The following is a 12,157-nucleotide window of genomic DNA, read 5'->3' as shown; positions in this document are numbered from 1 at the left end:
AGAAATTAGGGAATCTTATCACTCTGGCCATTTTCCAACCATAGGTTATTTCCAAATGGCATAAAAATATAATTACGCACTATTTTACATCTCGTAAAATATCATTTGAAGCCTCGTGTCTTCATATATTACATAAAAATGTAAATTATTAAGTTTTGCATCTATATGTATTACCATAGTAATACTGATGCAAAAGAATGTTTTACGTACATTTATTCCTTCATAATTTAAGACATTATATATGTCTTTGCATCAAACATTTCCTAAGGCATACATTAGGAGAACAACTATAATTTTTGCAACTGACTTTTTGTTCTTGCAAATCAAATTATAATTCAAACATGAATTATGAAGTGTCGTACTCAATATGACCACCCGTATTTATTTGTGAATCACAAGGTAATGGTGCCATCTACTGCACAATTTGCAGATTATCCACTAATACTGTGAGGTCTACGTCTTGCTACTTTGACAAGATGACTACCTTCAACATGCTCTTCCAAGTATTAATATTAGATGTGACTACCTCAAGATATCATAAGGTCATACTGGCATCTACTGTAAATTTTGCAGAGTATCCACTATTACTGCAAGGTCTACATCATGTCACTCCGACAAATGATTACCTTCAAAGTGATTTCATATATTTAGCATAACATAAGGTAATAGAACTATGAACATCTACTGACAGAAGTCAGACTATGTTTTCTATTACTGCGAGATCTACACCATATTAGTGATTATCTTCAAAGTGCTATCCTATAAATTGAGGTCTACACACATGGTTATAAAGCATTAGCTATTCTAAAATTTGCTCCTCTGAGGAAATTGGAGTTGTTGTTCACTAAAATTATTTACTCTCATAGTAATATTATTCATGTGCAATCACTACATGCCGAAATGGTATTGTGTGCTAATATGAACTATTCAAGCCTCATTTTGCTCTAATATGTCAAAGGAAACTACATACATATTTGCATATAATCGTGATTAATTTCTATTACATTGGTAAAATACATGGCAGTGAAGCCTGTGTCACTATTTATAATTATAGTGTTGTCCATCCATCAAGATGGATCCCATAATTATGGCAACGATTGAGTGTCTCAACACTTTTGCAGTGTCCACATCACATTGTGGTTATACTTTCATACTGGCTAACCAATTGTAAACATGCAACGTCTATGTTTCTGGTGGTGACTCTAAAGTTGCAACGTTCATATGCATTTTATGTGTCATCAACTTCACTTAGTTCTCAAACTAAGTACATAATGGATGAATTTTATTCACCCTGAATATTTCCCTTAAGAGAATGAGCACATCGTGGGTGACCACCATTCAATTTTCAAGACCTCAAGTCCATTGCACCTCACACTTCTGTCATTTAATTAATTTCAAGTTGAGATTCAATGATAAAATATTTTAATATGTAGATTCAGTTGAAAAGCCCTTAATACACTTTACATCCCCATATGGTACTGCCATTTTCCATGGTAAAGAAACATAAATTTCTTAAAATCACCAGATTCACCCAACGGGTGCTATACCATTATTTGAAATATTTGCTAGTAATGAGAATAATATGCAAGTTAGTGTTCAAAAAATAGAACCATGAGGAATTCGAAGTAAAGTGGAGGCTAATAGACAACCAAAGACAGAATTATCTCTTAATAGGAATTGATCATTTTCAAATGATCAAAAGACAACTCTCAAGTTTGTCAAATGTGTGGTTATATAAATATTGTACCTATGATTACCAAACCCTCAAACATATGGTCAAACCACACCACAATTTTTTTTAAAGGCCAATAAGTTCGATGGTATAAAATTGAAAATTTACAAATAACAACCAGATTTTGGTAAAGGATTGTTCTGAGAATCTTCATTAGAAGGAGGACCAAAATATAGTGCGAAAAATGGAGGATGAACTCATTTGCACTCAAGAATAGTGGAGACCTCAAGTAATCTCCTAATTATCCTAACATATTATTAGCCTATACTTGTACTACTACATGTAGTAAAATGTCAAATATCATATCCCTTGGATACAATATTCGATAAAGTTAAATGTATGTTTCAATTCATACTCAATATTGTTGCGTACACAATGATTTTCTAAGTATTAATGAATTAAATATTAGGCTTGATAGCCTTAGCCATCCTGGTTTGGGATGATTAGAAAATTATTGACATTTCCATTGGTCACAACTTAACAAGTTGAAAAATATTCCCCATATCATCAAATTATATGTGCACCACATGTGCCATAGGGAAAATCTGTTTTAAGGAACTCTCACCTTAAAATTCTAAATGAGCCACTTATTCTTCCCTGAACACATTCAAAAGATATATGTGGAATGTTGGACCATTATCTGAGGTAATTTAGACACTTCATGGTATTCATATACACATTCATAAAATGTTTTTAAGTGTGTCTCTTATCACACATAACCGTGATCTTACCCAATAAATAGCTGAACTTATCAAAGTAGGAGCAAATTCTCCTAAACAAAGGATAAACCCAGTCGAATGAACAATGTCGTTGAACTCATTTCATGAGAATTTTCTGATTGCATTCAGTACCCTATGTACATACCCAGAATGGTTTAACTAAATTTCTTACCAAAGATAGTCAAATAAATTACATGACCACTTTTAAAGAATTGTAAATTTACTAGCCTCTTGCTGGACAAATACGACCTTACACACCGTAAGTATGATCTAAATCATATCAACTGCATATCATACTACTTTCCCCTTGTAGTAACTACGTGGAAATCAATAAAGTATTTCTCATCTGTGATAATTCGGTTATATACCGATATCACCACTCCAGCGTACATCAATGGGCACTCACAGAAAATTAGGGATCTATGTGAGGAATAACAATTTATCCGTCAATCAAAATTTTTCATAGCCCGTATGCTGAGTGCATCAGCAATAAGGATATTCTCTGGCATTAGGGGGAGATAAGTACCACAAAGAATGCCTAGAAATAAATTAGAAATGTTATTGACATTCAATCCTTATATCCACGTACTCAAAGAATCTGAACTAGAAGTTTAGAGAATCATATATTTGCAACACATTACAAATCTGTCACAGACATTTACTGATGACAAGGTGTCACTAAATTCTATATTCCTATAGTAAATTGTCAGGAAAAGTTGAGGTACCTTGACAAATCACTCTTCTCCCCAAATGAGAGCAAGAGGGGGAGAAAATCTGACAACACGAGATATAACTTCTCATATGCTTCCGCGCAAACAGAGGAAATCAAAACCTTAACCAGTAAATGTAATTCAACATCAAGTTGAAAGACACCTCACTGGATGCTCATCATCCAAAGCCCGGCATAAATGTGCACAAATGTTTTGGTGCCGGGACATTGAAACGCCTTGACTCCATTTGTTATAGGAAATCACAAGGAGTTAAAAAGAAATAAATATAGTATCCACAAACTTCAATGATTCCATCGGAATCATATAAACTAAAGACTACATTTGTCGACATATATTTCTTCTCAAATTGCTAAACCTTTTGGGCCCCGAACCAAAATCCATGGTAGAGTGCCTCCTGCACTCATATTGGTTCACATAAAAAGAAGCAAGTAATGAAGAATAGCAGTCGCTCTACAAATGAGTAGTATTTTACCGCAGTAATACCTACTCCTCATAAGTATCTTCCATATGGAGTACTAAAAACTTCTCATTCATAGACAAAGTCAATGAGGTGGTGAGAAAGTGAGGCTTGTAGCAAAAGGGTTCACGCAGAGACCCGACATCGATTATGATGTAACATACCCTCTTGGTATGAGTGGAATTATGTTTCAATACTAAATTTGGCAATAAAAATAATAATAATATCCATGCAGTTGATGGATGAAGTGGCTACATACTCATATGAGTCACTCATTTTGGAAATCTCTATTCAAGTCCCTGAAGGGCTTATACTTCAGAATTCAAAAGAAAATCGCAACAAGTTTTGTGTAAAACTTCATAAGTCACTCTATGACTTGAAATTGTTAGAAATAATATGGTACTACTGACTAAATGATTTCCTTATTCAAAAGGATTAATCGATTAATGATGATTATTTACATGTTTAATAAAGGAATCCCATATTTGATTCCCTTGCATCACCTCAGTGTATATTGATGATTTCGTCATCCATGTCTATACATAAACATACACAAAATCATCTCAAGACGGAAAATTTGGATTCAACCAAATTTAGCTTAAGCTTACAACATGAGCATTCTCTCAAGAATACATATCAGTCTACATATATCCAAAACATATACGAGAAGTTCAATGTGGATATATCATGCCAATAAAAGACACGTAATATGGTCATACTACCCCTGATAGATTACAAATCCATTATTACCTAGGGGTGATAATTAAGTGATATTAGGACCTAAAGTTCTACATCTCACTAACACTAAAGCACTCATATAATTGCAAACTACGTCAGGCTTGACACTATATTTGCTATCTTTGTTCTGAGTGCAACCCCAACAAAAGGTATATGGTCGATATAAGAAATATCAACTTATATATCAAGCTCACAATAAAGCTTGGACAATTCCATCAGGAAAATCAAAATATGATCATGATATGATGAAGTGATATTGGCTCTTTATTTGATCCCAACAATGCCATATCAATGACTGAATTCATTGGAATAGTCTTCTCATGAAAGTCATCTAAATAGACTTTAACGACTATTTCCATTCATCATTCTAACATAATTGCTTTATCTAAAAATATTGCAAAATATGCATGGATTAGTAGAATGATTAACCACACTCAAAATCATGTGGTTGAGATTCATCAGAATCGCATAACTTGATTTTATTAAGATTCTACCACTTGTGTTACTCAATATGTACAGTTTATATGAAGAGCAACATCATAAAACACATTGCTCGAAAATCACTTATCCTCATGAATTATAGAAAATGATGAAACAATTTGCAAACAAAAAATTGGAAAATCCAACGGATTATTCATAATGTTATAATCATGTCAATGGAATTGGTCGGACACATCCTCTAGATTTGCAAAGTTCAAGGGGAGTAATCTCCCAAAGTATAACCTGTTAACAATCATCAGATTGCATATATTGTACTCTTTTTCCCTTCATGAGTTTTCCCTAATGGTTTCTCATAAAAGGTTTTTAACGAGACAATATTGATACAAGCGTTCACATATGTAATGTCAGTTTCTCCTTATATTTTTCCCATTGAGTTTTAAAGGAGTTTTCAGTGACATATCAGATCACACTCTTTTCCTTATGAGTTTTCTCTCAAAGTTTCTCATAATGGTTTTTAATGAGGCAATATCTTCTCGAAGATCATATGTCATACTTTCTATTTTCCCTATCGAGGTTTCCAAAGAAAGTACTCAAGACATATTAATTGTTCTCTAAACTCACCAATGAGTTTTCCCCTTCTTCAAAGGTTTTTCTCATATGAGTTATCTAGAAACAATAATCATTATATGTTGCATCATTTTCTCCTTATTATTTTTCCCACTGGGTTTTAAGGAGTTTTAGCAACATATCTGCACTATTCTCCTCACATTTTTCCCACAGGGTTTTTGGAGGAGACATTCAAGATTATTCAAAGAATTTGTCAAGATGATGGATATATCTAAGAAGAGGCGTTGTACAAAGGGGAGTGTTAAGAATAAAATAGTTGCTTATTAATTAAGCTAATTAGGATTAAGTTAATTGTTAGATAGGTTGCTTGGTTCTCAAGCAACCATGTACTTCCTTGACTCTCAAGGCAACTATGTAATTCCTTGGCTCTCAAGTAACTATGTGTTTACTTGACTGTCAAGCATCATGTGTACTTCCGCCTGGGTATAAATACCCCATTTCTATCATCAATAAAGACTAATGGATCATCTTTCATTCATCTCTCTTGTTCTTTACTTTTCACTCAAAACATTAACCACGGGAAAGCCCTCCCTGGGGAAAAAATTCTGTGCGGACGGGTTGCAGACCCCTCGCTGTGCATACCCTATGTGAGATGATGCCACGTGGTCCACCTCGCCATCTGACGATTCGCTGCTCATCCGCTCGCTTCCTTGGTTCTCTCGGCTCAAGCGCCCTTACGTTCGGCTCCAAAACTGCCCATCTACGTGCGATCCCGGCTTCCGTCAATTACGCAGTGATTGATTCCGAACAGATACGGGTAGCTTCTGCTTTTTCGGTGCAGCGGCGATTAGATCATGAATTTTTCATGGTCGAGCGACCGGAACACTGTCCTCTACGCGATTGGATTAGCGGCCAGTTCGCCGGCTCGACGCTCACTGGAGCGGACGGAACGGTAACCATCTCCGCCGCGCGCCCAACGCGTCCTCTCCCTCCCATAACCGGATCGGGCCGGAGTAACAGCCGCGGCAGCCACAGGTCGTGCTGCAGCAGTCTAATCGGCATCTCAGAGTGGAGAAGGTTGGGAGTGGCCATGGCGGAATCTGACACCGTCGCCTCCAAGGGCGACCATGGTGGTTCTTCTTCTGGCTTGCAGCACATAAACATTAAACCTCGTTGATGAGAACAATTGCTCCTCCACCTTGTATCTTTCGACGTCTATGATGTTGCAGGCCACGACATGTACTATGGATCTGCCGCGAGTCATGTCAGCAAGAGGACACGGCCACCATGACAGGAGAAGGAGGCCAGCAAGATGACGCGTTCAGTCCTGACTTCAACTGAAGTTTAGGGCTAGACAAAAAAATTAGCATCCTCGCTGTGGTTGAATAGCAAATGAGAGAAACTAGAGAAACAATTATAAATGTTTAACTACAGATTTATGAAGACATCCAGATAACAGATGCAGACTTTTTTTTGCACGAAATCAAAAGACATTCCATTAGCTATTATTTACATCATTTGGTCCTTACAATCTTAGTACCAGCAGGAACCTATACCATGTTTGGCTGATTTTGCCAGAACATGAAATGCTTCCTTACATGACATATCTACATGACAAAAGCTACACGACAAATTTCAGGGTTTTACATATGATATGATCAATAATGATGCTAGTATGGAATCTGTCTTGCTTTGCGCTCTTCATCTTGATGATCGACGACAAGCAATCTGATGGTATTACCATTTTCTGAAAACATGCTTGTGCTGCAAAGTTCAGAGCATGTCTTATAGCTAAACGTTTAGCTAGTTGCATATTTTTCCACTAGATCAACATTGCCCCTTCTGGCTACTTGTACAGATCCTAAGTGATCTCTTATTCCATCTTCTCCAATGGTTTCCTCTCAGTCTCCTTTTCTCCAATGCTAAAGTTGTTCCGATTTCTTCTGCAAAGAATGAATTATCAAGTTTGTTCAGTTAGACAGTGAAGTATGCATGTGGTACGTATCTATGACATCGCAAGATCGTAACTTGACAAGTGAAACACATGGAGGAGACTTGGTCGAGGGTGAGACAATCCTTTGTGTTGCTATTATTTACATCATCAAGGTTGTTCTGCTGACACCTATGATTCCTGATAACTTAGGTACTAAACATACTGAACAGTGATTAATCAAAGGTTTGGTCACCACTTCCTGACACCTACAATTAGGTTCTCTGTAGGTATTAAACATAACGAATAGCTTAGGTACTGACCACTTCCTGACACCTACAATTAGGTTTAGAGTACTGAACATAACGAATAGCTTAGGTACTGAACATCAGCTTATGTTCAGCTTAGATAATGAACATAAACCTGAACAACTACGATTCCTGACAGCTTGGTCACCACTTCCACTAGAACGAAATAGATTGACACTGGAAACCAAAAACAATGAACATGAGAAAAGGGAGCAGCTGCGAGCAGAAGAAAAAGGGAATTGAAGACGTACCCGCGTCGTCTGGCTGGCGGCCAAACTCCTGCTATCCCGTGCCGGACAAGGGGCAAGAGTGGGACTAAGGAGATAACGGTGGAAGCACAAGATCGGCCGGTGGCGAACGACAGAGACAACTACGGCGGCGGCGGCGGCAACTGCGACAAGGGATGTGGCGGCGCTTGAGCTGATTGCAGTCCAGATGGGTAGGGATCGTGCGCTCAGTCCAGCCGAGCCGAAGCTTTAAAGGCTGCGGGGCAGTTTTGGAGCCGAACGTAGGGGCGCTTGAGCCGAGAGAACCAAGGAAGCGAGCGGATGAGCAGCGAATCGTCGGATGGCGAGGTTGACCACGTGGCATCATCTCACACAGGGTATGCACAGCGAGGGGTCTGCAACCCGTCCGCACCGAATTTTTTTCCGTCTGCAACCCGTCCGCACAGAATTTTTTCCCTCCCTGGCGCCTCTCTGCCACCTTTCCCTCCTCCCATGGTTTTGGCACAGATTCCCAGCGCTGCCAAAGCAAACAAAAACTCTCCTCTCCTGATCCTCCCGCCATTACTCACGAGCACCGACGCGCCAGCCCCTCCGCTCCCACTGACAAGCAGGCCACGCCTCCATCGATTTGCTCTGCTCTCCTGGCCTGCGCAGCTTACACATGCATGCCGCTTCTCTCTCGCAGAGTCACGAGCCGCACAGCTCACTTCAGTCTCCACTCTCCAGTGAGCTCCACCGCCCGCCCCCCGACGAAGCTAGCAGCATCTCTCGGGAACGACGATGGGGCTGTCCGCCATCTTCGCGGCGGCCGTGATGGTCGCGATCGTCATGCTGGCGTCGCCGTGCGCGGAGGCCAAGACGACGATCGAGCCGTGCTCGGGGTCGGACTCGTGCCCGGCGCTGCTGGGCTACACGCTCTACGCCGACATGAAGGTCTCCGAGGTGGCCGCGCTCTTCGCCACCGACCCGGCCGCCCTCCTCGCCGCCAACGCGCTCGACTTCGCCGCCCCGGGCGCCGCGCACCGCGTCCTGCCCATGGGCCTCTTCCTCCGCGTGCCCACGCGCTGCGCCTGCGCCGACGGCGTCCGCAAGTCCGTCGCCGTCCGCTACGCCGCGCGCCCCGCCGACACGCTCGCCACCGTCGCCGACGTCGTCTTCGCGGGGCTCGCCTCCGCCGACCAGATCCGCGGCGCCAACGGCCTCGCCGACGCCGACGCCGACGCGCCGCTCGACGCGGGCCAGCGGCTCGTCGTGCCGCTCCCCTGCGTCTGCTTCAACTCCTCCGACAGCAACCTCCCCGCCGTGTACCTCTCCTACGTGGTGCAGGTCGGGGACACCGTGCCCGCCATCGCCGCCGGCTACGAGACCACCGTCACGGACGTCATGAACGTCAACGCCATGGGCAGCCCCGTCGCCGCGCCGGGCGACATCCTCGCCATCCCATTGCCAGGTACTACGCGTGATCAAACTGCTGCTCTTTTCTTCTACGTATGTGCTACACACATTTTACAAGGATGGTTCAGCTGATTCACTAGGACTGTCAGTGATCTCGGTCACTAGATCGTTGTGCTGCATTGCTTTCAAATGGAATGTACTCGTAGTATGAAATGGCCTCAATTTTATGACTACGAGAGTCATGTGCCCACCGAAGTTCTGTTGTGATGGCACTGTCGCACACATACAGTAGAGCAGAGTTTTAAGTTGGCACTTTCAGTTAACCATCACTGCTTGGGAAAGGCCGAATTGCATGCATACAGGTTAGGAGTTAATACTATGATATTGTGATCCATTGCATAAGTTTTCTCGAATGTACCTAGCACGTTGTTCAGTATGATGAACTGTTCTTTTATCCCATTTCAATTTTCAATCATGTTTTTGTATGCTCTGCTTTCGTCTATTACTAATTCCCCGACTCCACAGCCGAACAAAACTTTGTTTGCTCTTTTCTGAACATCAGCATTCGCCTAACGTTTTCCTGATGATGGTCGCCCTTTATCTTTATTCCAGCATGTGCATCTTCATTTCCAAAGACCGCTTCAGACCATGGACTGCTAGTAGCAAATGGAACCTATGCACTCACCGCAGGCAACTGCGTGCAATGCAGTTGCGGGCCGGGCAATCTCAAGTAAAATTCAGTTCACAACTTACTGATGAAATATATCTTGGATCGTAATCCCTGTCTTTCGTTCTGTGCCAGTTTATATTGCACACCGGCCTCACTGTCAGCATCATGCCCAAGCACGCAGTGCAGTAACAGCAATGTGCTGCTCGGCAATGCGAGCACCCATGCCACAAATGCAGGCTGCAATGTCTCTTCATGCAGCTATGGAGGTTTCGTCAATGGGACTATTACAACTCTGTAAGCAATGTGTTTCAGAACGCTTTTCGGTTTATTGCTGTTTTCTGCTATCAAGATTGATGTATCCTACTTTTTCATCTGCAGGCTGAACACTGGTCTTCAACCGACATGCCCAGGTAACTCTTGTTGCTGTAATCCTCTCTCTTCAGATTCAAACCCAAGGCTGTGACAGCGTTCCGTTCATCCCTTGTAGACTCCACACAAACTATTTTTCAAATGTAGGAGCTCTACGACAAACTCTCTTCTTCTTATTAAATGGATGAGAAAATATTTTGCCTCTGTTTCAAAAAAAAAATCGTAAATTAGGCAAGACTTGCATTTTTTGTAAGAGAAAGAAAGGCTTCCATTCTTCATTCTGAACCTGAACACTGCATCCAAGTGACACTGCCCTTTGAAAGCATCCACTGCAGTGTGCAAACTGTGTCACCAGAATCTACCTATAGTCTATAGATACAAATAACTTCACAATTTGTATGGCAGTGTGCAAACTGCATCATTAGTATATACACAGAAAAGAGCAAGTGTTGCAACTAAATTCATAGCTTCCGTCGCACACTGACCCCGGCTACATGCAGTTGCATCATTGAAATTCTTTTTTCCTTTTGAAAAGGAGGAAAGACCCCCGCATCAGAACGGTGCATGTGGCCATGCATCGTTGAAATAGCCGACATTATACTTTTAGAAAGAAAAAAAGTACAGTAAAGATTTCTCTCTGAATAAAGTTCAGAATCCTAAACAGCACACCTGAAAACTCACAAGATCTTCAAACTGAAACACCGGAAACAATACGCTTGTTTGATATATGTTCCATGCTCTTAAATTTTACTCCGTATTGTAGTTCATTCGGTCAGCATAGCCAGTATTACTTTGATATAGTATCTTCTGTTTCTGACAGTTCATTCGGTGCAGGACCCCACCAAGTTCCTCTACTAACAGACCCACCGACGACGGTGAACCGCGACTACTCGACCTCTCTTGCCCCGCTATCTGCGCCCGTGCCCGCAGAAGCGGGCGGCGTCATGGCGGAGCCCCCGCCGAAGTCGTCGGAGCACGGAGGGTCCTTCACGCTCCCCAAGGTTTCTCCGACTCATGGCCCCGCCGGAAGCGTCTCAAAGGCACCACCGCCTCCGACGAGCAAACCGCGGCAAATCCTATCCGGGCTCATCTTGTGCCTACTTCTCCAGTACTTCCATGTGTGAATCGCACCATTTCAAGAAATTCTTTTGAGCTGTATTTTCTGTAAGTGTAAACAACTGGTAGTGGTAGCAGTAGTAGTAGTAACATCATTTTGTGAGGTAAGTGGGCAGTATGATGATGGCCATGTTTTTGCATGCAGCTATCCTCGTTCTTTCGGGGGGCATCATCAGGTTCACGTGTGACTTTATCTCATGGAGACGAGATCTCCCGGTTGTTGTGTGTATGCAGCATCTAGGAGGATATGTTTTGCGGCCTTTTGCACTCACTGATCGACCACTGGATAATGATCATGTTTTTTGCCAATGATATGAGAGTGCTTTATTGTTTCAGTTTTGTCAAGTCTCAATTGACTGAAACTTGGTTATGTCTCAGTCGATGCTATATTCCTTTGACTTTTTGAAGATTTGTAGAAAAGAAGAAAAAAGTTAGCTTTATATATATCATATCGGAGAGTATGTATGCGTAGTATGTAGTATGTAAAAATGTTTAGGTAGTATATATACTATTTTTTAGGTAGTATGTAATATATTTTGAGCATACTCCTTTTTACGTACAAATATGGACGTATTCGACAAATATTATAAAAACATGGGCTCACATGCAATTTTTTTCACATAACTCGCTTTGTAGTATCTTAGATATAGTATATGAGCATAGTAAAAATATTAAGTAGAGTATATACTACCACATAGTAGTATATGAGAAATGGGTTTAACTACACCAGGTAGTAGGATGCATTTTTCCTATATAT

At 41.2% G+C, this 12,157-nt stretch overlaps 1 protein-coding gene across 1 annotated transcript; it reads left to right on the top strand.

Moving 5' to 3' along the window:
- The first annotated feature begins 8,431 nt into the window (after nucleotides 1–8,431).
- On the top strand, nucleotides 8,432–11,777 carry LOC119321871 (lysM domain-containing GPI-anchored protein LYP6-like). Its single transcript, XM_037595384.1, has 5 exons — nucleotides 8,432–9,300; nucleotides 9,858–9,975; nucleotides 10,048–10,209; nucleotides 10,294–10,325; nucleotides 11,119–11,777. The coding sequence occupies exons 1-5, from the start codon at nucleotides 8,631–8,633 to the stop codon at nucleotides 11,406–11,408; spliced, it is 1,272 nt and encodes a 423-aa protein (XP_037451281.1). The 5' UTR covers nucleotides 8,432–8,630; the 3' UTR covers nucleotides 11,409–11,777.
- Nucleotides 11,778–12,157: the final 380 nt, after the last annotated feature.

This window comes from Triticum dicoccoides, chromosome 6B, assembly GCF_002162155.2.
Source record: "Triticum dicoccoides isolate Atlit2015 ecotype Zavitan chromosome 6B, WEW_v2.0, whole genome shotgun sequence".
NCBI lineage: Eukaryota > Viridiplantae > Streptophyta > Magnoliopsida > Poales > Poaceae > Triticum > Triticum dicoccoides.
The sequence above is the reverse complement of the archived record's forward strand: the minus strand, read 5'-3'. Positions and strand labels throughout refer to the sequence as shown.